The sequence below is a fragment of the Phyllobates terribilis genome, unplaced genomic scaffold (assembly GCF_046119375.1).
Source record: "Phyllobates terribilis strain yellow unplaced genomic scaffold, ASM4611937v1 Scaffold_200__1_contigs__length_3551848, whole genome shotgun sequence".
Taxonomy (NCBI): domain Eukaryota; kingdom Metazoa; phylum Chordata; class Amphibia; order Anura; family Dendrobatidae; genus Phyllobates; species Phyllobates terribilis.
Window position 1 is genome coordinate 97,640 of NW_027362960.1, and position 20,385 is coordinate 118,024.

The following is a 20,385-nucleotide window of genomic DNA, read 5'->3' on the forward strand; positions in this document are numbered from 1 at the left end:
ACTGGGAGAGACGATGATGCCATCTTATTAATGCAGTGCGCTAGGCTGGTGTTTTGTGTTATGAAGCGTATATTTTTGTTAGCCAGGCGCGCGCCCCATATTTCTATTGCTACCACTATTGGGAAAAATTATTTTCAGGGCTAGATGCAGCTAAAAATTATTATTAATTTCAAAGCTGGTGGAGCTTGGTATAGATGGCCTAATACAATGAATCCCACACACTGCTAGAAGCCCAAATATTTTTTCAGAGGTAGATGCAGATAAAAATTATTTTTAATTTGCAACCTGATGGAGGTCAGTATAGATGGACTAATAGAGAAAGTCCCACACACTGCTAGAAGGCCAAATATTTTTTCAGAGCTAGATGCAGATAAAAATTATATTCAATTTGCAACCTGATGGAGGTCAGTATAGATGGACTAATAGAGAAAGTCCCACACACTGCTAGAAGGCCAAATATTTTTTCAGAGCTAGATGCAGATAAAATTATATTCAATTTGCAACCTGATGGAGGTCAGTATAGATGGACTAATAGAACAAGTCCCACACACAGCTAGAAGCCCAAATATTTTTTCAGAGGTACTGTAGATGCAGATAAAAATTATTTTTAATTTGCAACCTGATGGAGGTCAGTATAGATGGACTAATACAACAAGTCCCACACACAGCTAGAAGCCCAATATTTTTTCAGAGCTAGATGCAGACAAAAAATTATTTTGAATTTGCAACCTGATGGAGGTCAGTATAGATGGACTAATAGAGAAAGTCCCACACACTGCTAGAAGGCCCAATATTTTTTCAGAGGTAGATGCAGAAAAAAATATATTCAGTTTGCAACCTGATGGAGGTCAGTATAGATGGACTAATACAACAAGTCCCACACACAGCTAGAAGCCCAATATTTTTTCAGAGGTAGATGCAGAAAAAAATATATTCAGTTTGCAACCTGATGGAGGTCTGTATAGATGGATTAATAGAACAAGTCCCACACACAGCTAGAAGCCCAATATTTTTTCAAAGGTAGATGCAGAAAAAAATATATTCAGTTTGCAACCTAATGGAGGTCAGTATAGATGGACTAATACAACAAGTCCCACACACAGCTAGAAGCCCAATATTTTTTCAGAGCTAGATGCAGACAAAAAATTATTTTGAATTTGCAACCTGATGGAGGTCAGTATAGATGGACTAATAGAGAAAGTCCCACACACTGCTAGAAGGCCACATATTTTTTCAGAGGTAGATGCAGAAAAAAATATATTCAGTTTGCAACCTGATGTAGGTCTGTATAGATGGATTAATAGAACAAGTCCCACACACAGCTAGAAGCCCAATATTTTTTCAGAGGTAGATGCAGAAAAAAATATATTCAGTTTGCAACCTGATGGAGGTCAGTATAGATGGACTAATACAACAAGTCCCACACACAGCTAGAAGCCCAATATTTTTTCAGAGGTAGATGCAGAAAAAAATATATTCAGTTTGCAACCTGATGGAGGTCTGTATAGATGGATTAATAGAACAAGTCCCACACACAGCTAGAAGCCCAAATATTTTTTCAGAGGTAGATGCAGATAAAAATTATTTTTAATTTGCAACCTGATGGAGGTCAGTATAGATGGACTAATAGAGAAAGTCCCACACACTGCTAGAAGGCCAAATATTTTTTCAGAGCTAGATGCAGATAAAAATTATATTCAATTTGCAACCTGATGGAGGTCAGTATAGATGGACTAATAGAACAAGTCCCACACACAGCTAGAAGCCCAAATATTTTTTCAGAGGTACTGTAGATGCAGATAAAAATTATTTTTAATTTGCAACCTGATGGAGGTCAGTATAGATGGACTAATACAACAAGTCCCACACACAGCTAGAAGCCCAATATTTTTTCAGAGGTAGATGCAGAAAAAAATATATTCAGTTTGCAACCTGATGGAGGTCTGTATAGATGGATTAATAGAACAAGTCCCACACACAGCTAGAAGCCCAATATTTTTTCAGAGGTAGATGCAGAAAAAATATATTCAGTTTGCAACCTGATGGAGGTCTGTATAGATGGATTAATAGAACAAGTCCCACACACAGCTAGAAGCCCAATATTTTTTCAGAGGTAGATGCAGAAAAAATATATTCAGTTTGCAACCTGATGGAGATCTGTATAGATGGATTAATAGAACAAGTCCCACACACAGCTAGAAGCCCAATATTTTTTCAGAGGTAGATGCAGAAAAAAATATATTCAGTTTGCAACCTGATGGAGGTCTGTATAGATGGATTAATAGAACAAGTCCCACACACAGCTAGAAGCCCAATATTTTTTCAGAGGTAGATGCAGAAAAAAATATATTCAGTTTGCAACCTGATGGAGGTCTGTATAGATGGATTAATAGAACAAGTCCCACACACAGCTAGAAGCCCAATATTTTTTCAGAGGTAGATGCAGAAAAAAATATATTCAGTTTGCAACCTGATGGAGGTCAGTATAGATGGACTAATGCAACAAGTCCCACACACAGCTAGAAGCCCAATATTTTTTCAGAGCTAGATGCAGACAAAAAATTATTTTGAATTTGCAACCTGATGGAGGTCAGTATAGATGGACTAATAGAGAAAGTCCCACACACTGCTAGAAGGCCACATATTTTTTCAGAGGTAGATGCAGAAAAAAATATATTCAGTTTGCAACCTGATGGAGGTCTGTATAGATGGATTAATAGAACAAGTCCCACACACAGCTAGAAGCTCAATATTTTTTCAGAGGTAGATGCAGAAAAAAATATATTCAGTTTGCAACCTGATGGAGGTCAGTATAGATGGACTAATACAACAAGTCCCACACACAGCTAGAAGCCCAATATTTTTTCAGAGGTAGATGCAGAAAAAAATATATTCAGTTTGCAACCTGATGGAGGTCTGTATAGATGGATTAATAGAACAAGTCCCACACACAGCTAGAAGCCCAAATATTTTTTCAGAGGTAGATGCAGATAAAAATTATTTTTAATTTGCAACCTGATGGAGGTCAGTATAGATGGACTAATAGAGAAAGTCCCACACACTGCTAGAAGGCCAAATATTTTTTCAGAGCTAGATGCAGATAAAAATTATATTCAATTTGCAACCTGATGGAGGTCAGTATAGATGGACTAATAGAACAAGTCCCACACACAGCTAGAAGCCCAAATATTTTTTCAGAGGTACTGTAGATGCAGATAAAAATTATTTTTAATTTGCAACCTGATGGAGGTCAGTATAGATGGACTAATACAACAAGTCCCACACACAGCTAGAAGCCCAATATTTTTTCAGAGCTAGATGCAGACAAAAAATTATTTTGAATTTGCAACCTGATGGAGGTCAGTATAGATGGACTAATAGAGAAAGTCCCACACACTGCTAGAAGGCCCAATATTTTTTCAGAGGTAGATGCAGAAAAAAATATATTCAGTTTGCAACCTGATGGAGGTCAGTATAGATGGACTAATACAACAAGTCCCACACACAGCTAGAAGCCCAATATTTTTTCAGAGGTAGATGCAGAAAAAAATATATTCAGTTTGCAACCTGATGGAGGTCTGTATAGATGGATTAATAGAACAAGTCCCACACACCGCTAGAAGCCCAATATTTTTTCAGAGGTAGATGCAGAAAAAAATATATTCAGTTTGCAACCTGATGGAGGTCTGTATAGATGGATTAATAGAACAAGTCCCACACACAGCTAGAAGCCCAATATTTTTTCAGAGGTAGATGCAGAAAAAAATATATTCAGTTTGCAACCTGATGGAGGTCTGTATAGATGGATTAATAGAACAAGTCCCACACACAGCTAGAAGCCCAATATTTTTTCAGAGCTAGATGCAGAAAAAAATATATTCAGTTTGCAACCTGATGGAGGTCAGTGTAGATGGACTAATACAACAAGTCCCACACACAGCTAGAAGCCCAATATTTTTTCAGAGCTAGATGCAGACAAAAAATTATTTTGAATTTGCAACCTGATGGAGGTCAGTATAGATGGACTAATAGAGAAAGTCCCACACACTGCTAGAAGGCCACATATTTTTTCAGAGGTAGATGCAGAAAAAAATATATTCAGTTTGCAACCTGATGGAGGTCTGTATAGATGGATTAATAGAACAAGTCCCACACACAGCTAGAAGCACAATATTTTTTCAGAGGTAGATGCAGAAAAAAATATATTCAGTTTGCAACCTGATGGAGGTCAGTATAGATGGACTAATAGAGAAAGTCCCACACACTGCTAGAAGGCCACATATTTTTTCAGAGGTAGATGCAGAAAAAAATATATTCAGTTTGCAACCTGATGGAGGTCTGTATAGATGGATTAATAGAACAAGTCCCACACACAGCTAGAAGCCCAATATTTTTTCAGAGGTAGATGCAGAAAAAAATATATTCAGTTTGCAACCTGATGGAGGTCAGGATAGATGGACTAATACAACAAGTCCCACACACAGCTAGAAGCCCAATATTTTTTCAGAGGTAGATGCAGAAAAAAATATATTCAGTTTGCAACCTGATGGAGGTCTGTATAGATGGATTAATAGAACAAGTCCCACACACAGCTAGAAGCCCAAATATTTTTTCAGAGGTAGATGCAGATAAAAATTATTTTTAATTTGCAACCTGATGGAGGTCAGTATAGATGGACTAATAGAGAAAGTCCCACACACAGCTAGAAGGCCAAATATTTTTTCAGAGCTAGATGCAGATAAAAATTATATTCAATTTGCAACCTGATGGAGGTCAGTATAGATGGACTAATAGAACAAGTCCCACACACAGCTAGAAGCCCAAATATTTTTTCAGAGGTACTGTAGATGCAGATAAAAATTATTTTTAATTTGCAACCTGATGGAGGTCAGTATAGATGGACTAATACAACAAGTCCCACACACAGCTAGAAGCCCAATATTTTTTCAGAGGTAGATGCAGAAAAAAATATATTCAGTTTGCAACCTGATGGAGGTCTGTATAGATGGAGTAATAGAACAAGTCCCACACACAGCTAGAAGCCCAATATTTTTTCAGAGGTAGATGCAGAAAAAAATATATTCAGTTTGCAACCTGATGGAGGTCAGTATAGATGGACTAATACAACAAGTCCCACACACAGCTAGAAGCCCAATATTTTTTCAGAGCTAGATGCAGAAAAAAATTATATTCAATTTGCAACCTGATGGAGGTCAGTATAGATGGACTAATAGAATGATGCTATGCCCAAAAGATTTTACTTCACTAGGTGCAGTAAAAAAATTGGTATTCTATACACAGGTGGTATATCTTGCAACACAGATAGGCTACTCCACTGACTAACACACTCTGCAATAGGCCAAAAAGGATTAGCTTTGCTAGATTCAGCCAAATGCTGTGAAAAAAACTTGCACAGCACTGGCACAGACCTGCCTGGCAAAAACTGATAGGAACTGATGTAACCTAGTCCTGAAAAGGACTCCAATTACAATTAGTCTTTACTCCCACAACCTATCTATTTAAGAGCACAGACCTGCCTGATAAAAGTCATAGGAAATGCTGTAACCTAGTCCTTAAAAGGACTGCAATCACAACTATTCCCTACTCCCAAGCTATCTGTAGATTTGTGCGAAAATTGGCTTGAAATTAACAAGGTATAGCGCACACAGCAACAGCGGTGCCGTCTAACACGCAGCTGCAGCAGTGAGAAAATGGTGGCGACGGGGAAAATGGCTGGGTCTTATAGGGCAAGGACATGTGACATACACTGCCAATGACAAATGCCCTTGCTTGTGTGAAAAAAAGCACTTCGCTCCGTGTGTGCGCTGCTGATAGGCTGACAGATTGCACCTCCCCACTGTAAATGCGGGAAAGAGAAAAAAAAAATGGAGATCTTCATTGTTCCTGCAGAGATCCATCCCCTGCCCCTCCCCCCACCCCGCTGTACACTCAAACTGCGTATTAACATTAATTTTCATCATTACTGAGAAAAAATCCAGTTATGATTTTGGTGCACGAACAGTTATCGAACATAACCTCGAACAGCCGAATTTTTCTCAAATTGTTCGTGTTCGCCGAACGGCTCGAACACCGCCCAAAACAGCTCGAATTTGAGATTGGTGAACAGTTCGAGTAGAACAACGCTCATCTCTAGTCTGCATTTAGATTAAAGCGATAGCCATCTTGGCCATTCTAAAATATTATAGGATATTGCAGAGCATCATATTAACGGTTGGGACCCAGTCCTTTGTCAGCCCTTATTCACACAGAGGTCAACTTTGACACATGGTAAGGTTTTTATTGTTAGACAGTGTAGGACTGTCCCGAACGGGTTCACCTTGTCGATGGTGGGATAGCTTATATACTATTTTTGATCAAAAACAGTGTTGCTAAGAACCCTATTTTATTTAAATTGGTCTGTACAGACCAAAAGTTTGGACACACCTCATTTAAAGATTTTTTCTGTATTTTCATGACTATGAAAATTGTACATTCACACTGAAGGCATCAAAACTATGAATTAACACATGTGGAATTATATACTTAACAAAAAAGTGTGAAACAACTGAAAATATGTCTTATATTCTAGGTTCTTCAAAGTAGCCACCTTTTGCTTTGATGACTGCTTTGCACACTCTAGGCATTCTCTTGATGAGCTTCAAGAGGTAGTCAACGGAAATGTTTTTCACTTCACAGGTGTGCCCTGTCAGGTTTAATAAGTGGGATTTCTTGCCTTATAAATGGGGTTGGGACCATCAGTTGTGTTGTGCAGAAGTCTAGTGGATACACAGCTGATAGTCCTACTGAATAGACTGTTAGCTGCTTTTTTCTTGCCATAATACAAATTCTAAGTAAAGAAAAAGGAGTGGCCATCATTACTTTAAGAAATGAAGGTCAGTCAGTCCGAAAAATTGGGAAAACTTTGAATGTGTCCCCAAGTGCAGTTGCAAAAACCATCAAGCGCTACAAAGAAACTGGCTCACATGAGGACCGCCCCAGGAAAGGAAGACCAAGAGTCACTTCTGCTTCTGAGGATAAGTTTATCCGAGTCACCAGCCTCAGAAATCGCAGGTTAACAGCAGCTCAGATTAGAGACCAGGTCAATGCCACACAGAGTTCTAGCAGCAGACACATCTCTACAACAACTGTTAAGAGGAGACTTTGTGCAGCAGGTCTTCATAGTAAAAATAGCTACTAGGAAACCACTGCTAAGGACAGGCAACAAGCAGAAGAGACTTGTTTGGGCTAAAGAACACAAGGAATGGACATTAGACCAGTGGAAATCTGTGCTTTGGTCTGATGAGTCCAAATTTGAGATCTTTGGTTCCAACCACCGTGTCTTTGTGCGACGCAGAAAAGGTGAACAGATGGACTCTACATGCCTGGTTCCCACCATGAAGCATGGAGGAGGATGTGTGATGGTGTGGGAGTGCTTTGCTGGTGACACTGTTGGTGATTTATTCAAAATTGAAGGCATACTGTACCAGCATTGCTACCACAGCATCTTGCAGCGGCATGCTTTTCCATCCGGTTTGCGCTTAGTTGGACCATCATTTTTCAACAGGACAATGACCCCAAACACACCTCCAGGCTGTGTAAGGGCTATTTGACCAAGAAGGAGAGTGATGGGGTGCTACGCCAGATGACCTGGCCTCCACAGTCACCAGACCTGAACCCAATCGAGATGGTTTGGGGTGAGCTGGACCGCAGAGTGAAGACAAAAGGACCAACAAGTGCTAAGCATCTCTGGGAACTCCTTCAAGATTGTTGGAAGACCATTTCCGGTGATTACCTCTTGAAGCTCATCAAGAGAATGCCAAGAGTGTGCAAAGCAGTCATCAAAGCAAAAGGTGGCTACTTTGAAGAACCTAGAATATAAGACATATTTTCAGTTGTTTCACACTTTTTTGTAAAATATATAATTCCACATGCGTTAATTCATAGTTTTGATGCCTTCAGTGTGAATGTACAATTTTCATAGTCATGAAAAGACAGAAAAATCTTTAAATGAGAAGGTGTGTCCAAACTTTTGGTTTGTACTATATATATATATAATCACTCCTTTTAAGGATGGTGGGGCCCAATTAGAGATGTTGCTGTAGGACCTGTGATTTCGATCTACGTCACCGTGTATAGGATAATAGAGTATAATAAAGTTGTTATGGACGTGACTTAACATTGTGTAGTGAGTCTGTTTTGCCAATAGTGACGGATATTTCTTGTTGCCAAAACTGATATTTTTATTCACGTTAAACCTTTGTTAACCAACTCTTATTAGTGCGATCATTCAACATACAAGCCTCTGATTGCTCAGGTGATGCACTGTACTACTGTATTATCCCTGACTGTCAGTGTAATACTAACGGCCCTATACACATGATAGATATTGGCCGAACGGTCATTTGGCAGATGACTATCTCTCCCAACTCCCCCATACACACAAATATTCCAGCTTTCCTGTGGTCTATATGAGAGAGTCGCCACAAGACTCCTCTAGTGGAGGATTATCTACAGGAAGAACAAACGGATTAGCATCTGAAATTCAGGCCCCCAAATACATTATATAGTCAACCAAATCCCCCAAAATCAGTGCCCGACCTAATAGACTTTCGTACATTACAGGCCCAGAAACCATTATTAGGCATTTAAATATTGTAGTAACTAGGCAGCCCCATACTATCGAGTACTTGGGGGAGGAGGGGCATTGAGCCGAACTCTGTCAAACCTTCTGAGATGCCATGTTTGCTTTTGACAGCAGTAAGTGGTTAAACTGCCAGGGTTTTTGTTGCAGCCACATCTGTGTCATCCCTGCAGTGTACATCTATGTTTTGATGCCCAAAACAGTTAATTTAAAAAAAAAATCGTTTATGGTTTGTTTGTTTTTTGCAAGTATTGTTGGTGCCAATTTTCTGTTGAAACATTTTAATATCTGCCTTTTTTCTGGTGTCTTTTCTTGTAATATAGGAAAACTGAAGGCCAGAAATAAACCCCATAAAACACTGTACAAGGAGACTTTGCTATCAAATAATTTCTGTCCTCAGTATTTGTGCAAACAAATTAGCTTTTATAAATGCCTCAAACTTCTGTGTGTGAATCAGACCTGAGATGTCATGTGATAGAAGATTAAAGTCTGAGGAAGACGGGAAACATTTATATAGACGCCGGTGGTGATGTAGTCAGTGACTGACTCTGACCAAATATGTTCCCGAGCCATAGTAGAAGATGAAGATGTCGTCCTCTTCATCAAGTAGTTATTTCTCATGTCACGTGTAATGAATATCTCCTGCAGTATTGATAGTGCCGATTCCAGTGTCAATAAATGATTAGAGAATTAGCTTTATGGAAGTTGAGTCTATGAGAAATGTCTTCAGCTGCAGACTCCAAGGAAGAACCTGCTTGTTGTCTGTGGCCTAAAATATATAGGTTTTATTAGTAGATGTAAAGAAGAAAACTAAATACTGTAAAATAATAAATCTCATATATTTCCCCTTATTGTCTCCAGTAATTGTATTATTACACAGGATTTTTATAATGTTACATCTGTTCATATTCTCATTCAGATCTCTACAATATCAGATCCCTCAGTGAAGATCTTCTATATAAGAGAATTTTCCTGATTTACCCATCCAAGATGGATATGGACAGAGACAAGATGGCAGAGAGGATATTCCACCTCACCCTAGAGATCCTCTTCCGGCTTACTGGAGAGGTGAGAGATTCTGATGACGTCACATTACATCATTCTTATCTATGGGAATAACAGATGGACAGAACTGGAGAGGTGAGGACTCTGGAAATGTCTGTAGTGAGATTTATTAATGTGTCTCTCCATAACCAGGATTACACAGTAGTGAAGAAGACCTCTAGTGAGCGCTGTCAGGACCCTGTGTCTGAGGGATGGGGAAGACCCCTGAGCCTAATCACGGGTCTCCACCTCACCCCCTGATACATGAGGACATCAATAACCAGAAGATCCTAGAACTCACCTACAAGATGATTGAGCTGCTGACTGGAGAGGTGACATTGCTGGGAATTCTGGGACATGATACAGTAATGCTATGAAGGTTCTGGGGGATTTCGGTATTGGGGGTGTGACAGTTTCATTGTATGTGTCAGGTTCCTATAAGGTGTCAGGATGTCGCTGTCTATTTCTCCATGGAGTAGTGGGAATATTTAGAAGGACACAAAGATCTGTACAAGGACGTCATGATGGAGGTTCCCCAGCCCCTCACATCACCAGGTAATAGACAGGACTAAATACACACGGCCTATAATTATCTGTATGTATAGAATGAATTCAGTCCCTGTATGTGTTTCCTCCAGATCTATCCAGTAAGAGGACAACACCAGAGAGATGTCCCCATCCTCTTCTTCCACAGGCCTGTAAACAAGAAGACCCCAATGTTCCTCAGGATCATCAGGTAGATGGAGAGAAGGTGTCATGAGATCTCCCCTATGATGTGTAGACGGCTGTGAAGGTCTTGTGTTCAATCTTGTTTTATCCACCAGTATTATATGTTTTATACTTGTGTAATGATAACGGTGGAGATGGCAGGATTAGAGCTGATCATAGATGGGACTTCTCCACCTGTCTGTGACTTTTACAATATTTGTTTCAGAGTGAAGATCTGACCCATATTAATACTACAGAGACATATGTGAGGGGTGATGAGTGGTGTAAAGAGGAGATTCCTACAGATAACCACCAAAGTGAGTAGTAACCACTAAATGCAGAGAAGTCACATAGTCTTCTCAGTCACTGTCTGTGTCTGCTTTATCGGTTCCTGAAGTCCGGCTGTATTAGAATCATGTGATCACCATTTTGCCTCTAGACCACAACATTCTGCTCCACCAAAAACTGTTCAAATGACTTTGGGCATTAAAAGCCATTTTCTCTAGAACTTACAACCTGGAGGATACACCTTCCAACTGAAATTAGAAGACGCTGACCCTTACCTGTCCAGATCTGTAAACTGCAAAGCCAAATGACAGCGTACGTAGAATGTGCTGACAAGTGAGAAAATCACTTGAAGAAAAATATTATGATGGACCTGTAAGAGAAAGCGGAGGGTAATGATGCTGTTGGCTTCCTAGATCCCTGATATCTTATTGGATGAATCTACCTTCTCTCTCTTCTGTGCGGCTGAATGTGCTCATATGGTCCCTACAAGACCAGGTCCAGTCTTTCTGGCCAAACTTCACTTTTATGATCGACAACATTAAATGTGCAGTGAGGAACAAGTGTGAATTTCTGTACAATAACAGCAGAGTTTCCCTTTATCTTAAATTTTCAATTTCTTTTAAAATCAACTAACTTCAAACAGAAATTTGATAAATTATGCAATTTACATTACATCTGTGCCATGATATATCTCTAAGTTGAGCGTGGTTGATGGTTGTAATATACACTGCTCAAAGAAATAAAGGGAACACTCAAATAACACATCCTAGATCTGAATGAATGAAATATTCTCATTGAATACTTTGTTCTGTACAAAGTTGAATGTGCTGACAACAAAATCACACAAAAATCATCAATGGAAATCATATTTATTAACCAATGGAGGCCTGGATTTGGAGTCACCCCCAAAATTAAAGTGGAAAAACACTACAGGCTGATCCAACTTTGATGTAATGTCCTTAAAACAAGTCATGAGGCTCAGTATTGTGTGTGGCCTCCACGTGCCTGTATGACCTCCCTACAATGCCTGGGCATGCTCCTGATGAGCTTGCGGATGGTCTCCTGTGGGATCTCCTCCAAGACCTGGACCAAAGAATCCGCCAACTCCTGGACAGTCTGTGGTACAACGTGACGTTGGTGGATGGAGCGAGACATGATGTCCCAGATTTGCTCAATCGGATTTCGGTCTGGGGAACGGGCGGGTCAGTCCATAGCTTCAATGCCTTCGTCTTGCAGGAACTGCTGACACACTCCAGCCACATGAGGTCTGGCATTGTCCTGCATTAGGAGGAACCCAGGGCCAACCGCTCCAGCATATGGTCTCACAAGGGGTCTGAGGATCTCATCTCGGTACCTAATGGCAGTCAGGCTACCTCTGGCGAGCACACTCCAAAAAATGCCACCCCACACCATTACTCACCCACTGCCAAACCGGTCATGCTGAAGGATGTCGCTCTCCACGGCGTCTCCAGACTCTGTCACGTCTGTCACATGTGCTCAGTGTGAACCTGCTTTCATCTGTGAAGAGCACAGGGCGCCAGTGGTGACTTTGCCAATCCTGGTGTTCTGTGGCAAATGCCAAGCGTCCTGCACGGTGTTGAGCTGTGAGCACAACCCCCATCTGTGGACGTCGGGCCCTCATACCACCCTCACGGAGTCGGTTTCTAACCGTTTGTGCAAACACATGCACATTTCTGGCCTGCTGGAGGTCATTTTGCATGGCTCTGGCAGTGCTCCTCCTGTTCCTCCTTGCACAAAGGCGGAGGTAGCGGTCCTGCTGCTGGGTTGTTGGCCCTCTCCACGTCTCCTGGTGTACTAACCTATCTCCTGGTAGTGCCTCCAGCCACTGGACACTACGCTGACAGACACTGCAAACCTTCTTGCCACAGCTCGCATTGATGTGCCATCCTGGATGAACTGAACTACCTGAGCAACTTCTGTGGGTTGTAGAGTCCGTCTCATGCTACCACAAGTGTGAAAGCACGATCAACATTCAGAAGTGACCAAAACATCAGCCAGAAAGCATTGGTACTGAGATGTGGTCTGTGCTCCCCACCTGCAGAACCACTCCTTTATTGAGGGTGTCTTGATAATTGCCAATAATTTCCATCTATTGTCTATTCCATTTGCACAACAGCATGTGAGATTGATTGTCAATCAGTGTTGCTTCCTAAGTGGACAGTTTGATTTCACAGAAGTTTGATTTACTTGGAGTTATATTCTGTTGTTTAAGTGTTCCCTTTATTTTTTTGAGCAGTGTACATTTATTCACGCCTGCAGGAGATGTGTTGGCATGGCTCGAGTCCTGCTTTCATGGATTCACTCCACTTCATAAATTCCATTATGTTTTCGGTCCTAATGAATTCAGATTACTGCACAATCCCTCCTGAAATGGGGAGCACTAATTCTTTCTCTACTCTTCTGGTCAGGACTTATAGTAGCTCCAATGGTCCACCATAAATGAATGCACCTCCGGTTTAGTGTTGGAGTTCACCCTTCATACATACGTTGTTGTTGGGGATGTAAATTTTTTTTTTATTTTATGTCTATTTTTTACAGGTTCATTCTGTATGATAGTTTCATTGTGGTGGGATTGTCCGGCCTCACTTATGTGAGACTGTAACTCCCTGGTAGTCTTTAAAAAAAGGTCTCCATTGCCTCTTCCAAATGCCTTAGATCTAAATTTAAGATATCTCAGCTCTTCACTATTATAAAAAGTTCTCCTTGAATGTCTAATATTTCTTCTTGAACCTCATCTGATAGATAATATTATCCCTTACGATATTGAAGATTGCCAAGAGCCACCGAGCCCCATACTCTAATTACCCCAGAGAGGTTTCACCACTAGTTACTCATCTTTTATTGATGGAGACTGTTCAGTTTGGTCATTTTAGTAGATGTGTTATTGTCTACGCTCACAATTTTTGACTAGGCAAAAAATGGAAGCTGGCACGTTTAGGCGGAACGGTGCCTTTCACAAGGTATAAAAACCAAATGCCACAATTTTTGACTACAGTAGTTAATGCCCAAAATACTCTGATTTAACCACTTCCCGCACACAGTTTTGTGTTCCTAATTAGGTCTCAATTTTCATATCTGACGTGTGCCACTTTATGTGGTGATAACTTTGGAATTCTTCACAAAGGATAATAGGAAACAAATGGACTTTTACAAATTATTTTTCAACTTCTCTTGAATCTGACAATACCCTATATACAATTGTACACTTCTGTCTGGGCACATAGCAGGTTAAGAAAGGAAGGATTTAGCTATTTGAATGCAGATCTTGCTGGAATAATTTGCAGACGCAATGTATTGGGGCACTGTTCGTGGTCACCTGGCAGCTCAAAAGATGGCTCCTACGAACAGGCTTGGCACTATCCACCCCGTTTTCCAGATCTCAGGAATTTTCTTGTTCATCACCCTTTAAACATTAAAGGGTGATGAACAAGGACTTACACAGAGACCCCTAAGCTTGGGCCACGGTGTTACCTGCTATTCTGTGGTGTGACTTGGCAAGAAGAATAGTCAGGTAGCCGAATCAGAACCAGGAGGGCAGAGAAAATACAAAATCAGAAGACACAAGAGTAGTCAGTAAACGGGCCGGGGTCACAACAGGAAACAAATACACAAGCCGGGAGCTGAGCACAGAGGACTGAACCAGAGGAGAACAAGGCTGTATCTGGCAGCTTCCGGCAATATGCTTCCAGCTTTAGTAGGGTGCGGTGCTTTCCAGCTGGCTAAAGCAGGAAGCTGATTACTCAAGCTGGACAGCACACACACCCATGCTGCCAGACTGGATGGTACTATAGGTCCCAGGCACCCTAATCTTAGTGGCTGGGCAGAGCCTGGGCCGCTTAGAGCTTCTTGCTCCGACACCTCCATTACTAGCACCACCTGCAGAATGAATAAGACAGCGCCTGGTGACAGAAGCAGATGTCTCAGGAGCAGGACACAAAGGAGATGGGACACCCCTTTTGAAGAAGCCCTAATATGACAAAATGGCAGAAAACCAGAGCAGTAGAAATCCCCTAGGAGTAGTGACTATTTTGACTCCACAGGCACTTTCTAGAAATTAGCACGTAGTGGATGTTGGAGAGTGAAAATTGCAAAATAGTATTTTATTACCCAACACATAGTGCCCAGATTGTGCTCCAGGAGACACACACCGTAAATGAAGTGGGATCTTCTCACTATAGTAATGTCAAATACATGGATGCTAAATGTGGTTTGGGCGCACAGCAAGGCTCAGAAGAGGGGGGGAGATTTGACTTTGGGAGAGTGGATATTGGTGGATTGGTTTATGGAAGCCATGTTGCTTTTTAAGAGCCTTTTAGTCAATAATAATGTGGAAACCTCTGTTTTTCCATTGACAGGTGATGGACCTGTGTGGGGACTTGTTTTTGGTGAGATCAGTAGAAGTTGTTATTGCTATAATTTTCACCTACATAACATTGTTTGGTGGCTTTTTATTCCGTATTTGGGAAGCAGAATGAATAAACAGTTGGACACCACACTCTACTGGTTCGTCCTATGAGGTTTTCTATTAGACTGTGAACTGTCATTGTCTTTGTGAATAATTCTATAATTTTACATAACTGGCCATTTTTACAGACAGTTTAAGTAGAAATGTTGAACAATATAAAATTCAAGGATATTTTATTCAAAAATAATTGGTTTTATTCTTGGCAGATGACTGTACCAGGAGATCAGAGGGACAGCTGACATCTTCAATTTTTAAATCAAATGATCTCGATATCCCACAGGATACAACTAAAGTGAATACCATTACTCCAGATATACTATCATCCCTTCACAGCAAAGATCTGTCATCTGATGCTTTGAAACAGGTCCTGTCTTCTGATTCATTACCGACTGCTAAGGAAAATGAAAGTAAAAAAATAAGAATTAAAAAACAAATTGCTCCTAAAGCAAAGAAACCATTTTCACATTCAGAATCTGGAAATAATTTTCACTTCGAAAAGCCTTTTCTTAAACATAAAAAAATTCACACAGTGGAGAAAAGATTTTCTTGTTCCAAGTGTGGGAAATATTTTAACCAGAAATCAGATCTTGCTAGACACGAGAGAAGTCACACAGGTGAGAAGCCATACTCCTGTTCAGAATGTGAGAAATGTTTTACACAAAAATCGAATTTGGTTAAGCACCAGAAAACTCACACAGGGGAGAAGCCTTTTTGCTGTTCAGAATGTGGGAAATGTTTTAACCAGAAATCAGATTTGGTTAAGCACCAGAGAACCCACACAGGGGAGAAGCAATTTTCCTGTTCAGAATGTGGGAAATATTTTATGCAGAAATGGAATCTTGTTATACACCAGAGAAGTCACACAGGGGAGAAGCCTTTTTCCTGTTCAGAATGTGGGAAATATTTTTTCCAGAAATGGGATCTTGTTATACACCAGAGAAGTCACACAGGGGAGAAGCCTTTTTCCTGTTCAGAATGTGGGAAATGTTTTAACTATAAATCATATTTTGTTAACCACCAGAGAACCCACACAGGGGAGAAGCCTTTTTCATGTTTAGAATGTGGGAAATGTTTTGGGAAAAAATCATATCTTCTTAGTCACCAAAGAGCTCACACAGGGGAGAAGCCTTTTTCATGTTCAAAATGTGGAAAATGTTTTGGGAAAAAATCAATCCTTCTTGGTCACCAGAGAACTCACACAGGGGAGAAGCCTTTTTCATGTTCAGAATGTGGGAAATGTTTTGGGAATAAATCAGATTTGGTTAAGCACCAGAGAACGCACACAGGGGAGAAGCCTTTTTCATGTTCAGAATGTGGGAAATATTTTAACCACAAATCATATCTTTATAGCCACAAGAGAATCCACACAGGGGAGAAGCCTTTTTCATGTTCAGAATGTGGGAAATCTTTTATCCAGAAATCAGATTTGATTAAGCACCAGAGAACCCACACAGGGGAGAAGCCTTTTTCATGTTCAGAATGTGGGAAATCTTTTAACCAGAAATCGCATCTTGATAGCCACCAGAGAATCCACACAGGGGAAAAGCCTTTTTCATGTTCAGAATGTGGGAAATGTTTTAACCATAAATCAAGTTTAGTCATGCACCAGAGAACCCACACAGGGGAGACCCCTTTTTCATGCTCAGAATGTGGGAAATATTTTGTGAAGAAATCATCTCTTCTTAGTCACCAAAGAGTTCACACAGGGGAGAAGTCTTTTTCATGTTTTTAATGGGGGAAATGTTTTACACGGAAATCAACTATTAAAAAACATCAGAGAAGGCACACACGGGAGAAGCCTTTTTCATGTTCAGAATGTTGAAATGTTTTAATCGAAAATTGTACTTTCTTAAAGGGGTTGTCCACGATTAGGGCAATTCCTTGTCATTCCTCATATTTGGCTTGTTAAAATAAAAACACTCATTCACCATTCCAGGGGTGTCGGCAATCACATTCCCGGGGCTCATGTGAGGTTGTTACATCACATGAGTCCTGTGCCCAATCAGCGACGGCTTCAGTATCCCCGCCTTCGGATGCATTGAACATCAACAGGAAGCCAGGGCTGCTCTCTGACTTCTTCTTGATGTTCAATTTGTCTGAAGATGGGGACAATCACGCCAGCACTAATTGGCTGAAGAGCTCACGTGACGTAACAACCTCACATATAAGCCTCGGGAGCGCAAGTGCTGACACCGCTTGAATGACGCCTCCATGGGAGGTTTGTATCAGTGCTTTTATTTTAACAGGACCAAGCATGAGGATTGAGAAGGGGTTGTCCATGTAGTGGACAACCCTTTAAAAGTAAAAAATCCCACACAGAGAAGCCATTGTCATACCTAGAGTGTGAAAAATGAATTACTGGAAAATTGTATTTTGTTGACCATCAAAAATAACTCAGACTTAGATAAACTATATGTGGTATTGACACATTGTACAAAGAGATATAACAGACAGTTGTATTATTAATAAGCCTCCTTACCTTGACGTGCCAGAGCTGGTGTGTCACTCTCCATAAGGAGAAACACTACCCCTTAGACCTCAGTCCAGAGCCTCTCACCAGCCCAATCAGTTCTCATACTTTGCACTGACGAGGGCCAACAGCCCGAAACACCGTGTCTGCAAATTGAGATTCTGATTTGGCTTTTATCCTAAGTCATATTGCACGACTCGTTAAAGGATTGATTGTGACTTGTAGGATTGCTACTTCCAATAGGTGGCGCTATAGAGTACAAGTCCTCTCTTTCTCTGAAGAGGCAATTTGCATATTATTAAATGAGAAAGGGAAATCACGTTAGAACGTATCATATTTCTTGGCCTATAATACATTTTTATCATGAAAATATCTTAATAAGTAAGTGTGTCTTATAAACTGGAGGCAGCATCCCGTGACAGAGGAGAATGCTGAGACAGTGTCCTTCCTGATCACTGAGAGTACTGCTCTCTCTCCTCCAGCCCCACCTGTATATAACTGATTTGTGCAGAGCAGGAGGGGAAGGTACCAGGACCTGTACAGAGGCTGCACGTCCTGAGTGAGCAGCTAAAAAACCTTCCACCTGACTAGCTCAAGGACCTTTCTGATCATGTAATCATTCACATGACCTGGAAGGAACTGCAAAATGAGGAAATGTGTACACAGTGTTTTTGTATGCAAATTTGCATATAATAATAATAATCTTTATTCTTATATAGTGCTAACATATTCCACAGCACTTTACAGACATTATCATATGTAGCTGAGCTGTGTATGTATGTAAATGTGCATATGTAGTAGAGCTGTGTGTATGTAAATTTGTCTCCCGAAGAAAAATCTCCATTAAAATGTATATACTTTATTTATACCTTATTAAAAAGGAACTACTACATATGTTCCCGATCAAATTTTACAAATTGGCACTATAGAAATGAAAAAAATGTATTTAATTCCTAGGCCATATAAATTAAATCAGGGGTTAAAGGCAGGTAGGCGAGGTGGGGATGGAGCCTCAATCCTTTCCCTATTAATTATCCCTCATTATTTACCCTTCCTTGCCGCTGAGGTTTACACCCTAAAAGAGCGCAAGTTGTGGCACCCCCACTTTCTGTCGTATCACGCTAATTATCCCTAGATGATCCTAGGTACTACAACCACTCACAGGAGGAAAAAATTAAACCAAACGTAGTTTTGGCAAATAGTTATCAGCCAAGATATCCATAAATACACATTAAGAGGCTCCTTCAATATCTGCAGAGGTATACCGTATTTTTCGGACTATAAAACACACTTTTTTCCTCTAAAATTTTGGAGGAAAGTGGGTGGTGCGTCTTAAAGTCCGAACATATGTTCTGTGGCTGGTGGGGGGGCTGGGGGTGAGCGACAGCGGAGGAAGAGTGGGGCACAGGAGGTAGCAGCCGCCTGCTGCAGCCTACACTGTGCCTGCTGCTAAAGAAAATGAATATTCCCTGCTCCCCACGCCCATAGGCGTGGGGAGCAGGGAATATTCATTCTCCTTAATAGCGTGCCCACTGTAACCACAGCTCGGCTCCTGCTGCAGCTGGCGGTCTGTGTGCCCACTATTAAAGCTCATGAATATTCGCTACAACCCACTCCCATGGGTTGTAGTGAATATTCATGATCTTTATAGCGTGCACACTGACCGCTGAGCGCAGCAGGAGCAGCACTGTGGCTGCAGTGTGCACGCTGTGTGAGGGTGCATGGCAGGGACGCCATGCAAACCCTGCTATGCGCGGCTCACAGTGAGTGTCGGCAGCAGAGTGGGACGCAGCACTGAAGGAGAAAGGAGGTGAGTATGATTCTTTTTTTTTTTTTTTTGTGAGCAGCATGATGGGGGCTCAAGGGGTGCCATGCATACCAGGATTAAGGGGTGCCATGCATACCAGGATGGGGGAATCAAGGGGTGCCATACATACCAGGATGGGGGATCAAGAGGTGCCATACATACCAGGATGGGAGATCAATGGGTGCCATGCATACCAGGATGGGGGAACAAGGGATGCCATGCATACCAGGTTGGGGGAATCAAGGGGTGCCATGCATACCAGGATCAAGGTGTGCCATGCATACCAGGAAGAGGGGTGCCATGCATACAAGGATGGGTGATCAAGGGGTGCCATGCATACCAGGATGGGGGATCAAGGGGTGCCATGCATGCCAGGATGGGGGATCAAGGGGTGCCATGCATACCAGGATAGGGATGAGGGCCATGTATACCAGGATGGGGATGGGGACCACGTATAAAAGGAAAGGGGGGGGCATATATACCAGGATGGAGGATATTAACAGAATTGGGGGACATTATCCCAATACCAGAGTCAGCAGCAGACCCCCTCCCCCATAAAAGTGCATCATGACCACATTTTTTTGCTTACATTTTTTTTCTATTTTCCTCCTCTAAAACCTAGGTGCGTCTTATGGTCCCGTGTGTCTTATTGTCCGAAAAATACGGTAATTCAAATGTGAAGACATGAGACTAAATAATAATGTCCATGCCTCTAAAAAGATGCCAATAGTGCTACAGTGTTGTCACAGGCAAATAAAATGACCATGCATGAAATTCACACATAGCTTATATTACATATAAAGCTCCTTCTATGTTTACAGAGGTAGAATTCAAATGTTCATGAAACAAATTGATACATTTTCCGTGCCTCTAATAAGGTGCCAATAGTACTACAATTTTGTCACAGACAAAATACCTCTACATGTTGTAAATAGCGAGTC

The 20,385-nt window shown here is 41.1% G+C and overlaps 1 protein-coding gene across 1 annotated transcript; it reads left to right on the forward strand.

Annotated features, from left to right (window-relative positions):
- Positions 1 to 10,058: 10,058 nt before the first annotated feature.
- Positions 10,059 to 17,715, forward strand: LOC141213597 (uncharacterized). The gene is made up of 4 exons (XM_073665206.1): positions 10,059 to 10,080; positions 10,324 to 10,421; positions 10,620 to 10,710; positions 15,374 to 17,715. The coding sequence occupies exons 1-4, from the start codon at positions 10,059 to 10,061 to the stop codon at positions 16,897 to 16,899; spliced, it is 1,737 nt and encodes a 578-aa protein (XP_073521307.1). The 3' UTR covers positions 16,900 to 17,715.
- Positions 17,716 to 20,385: the final 2,670 nt, after the last annotated feature.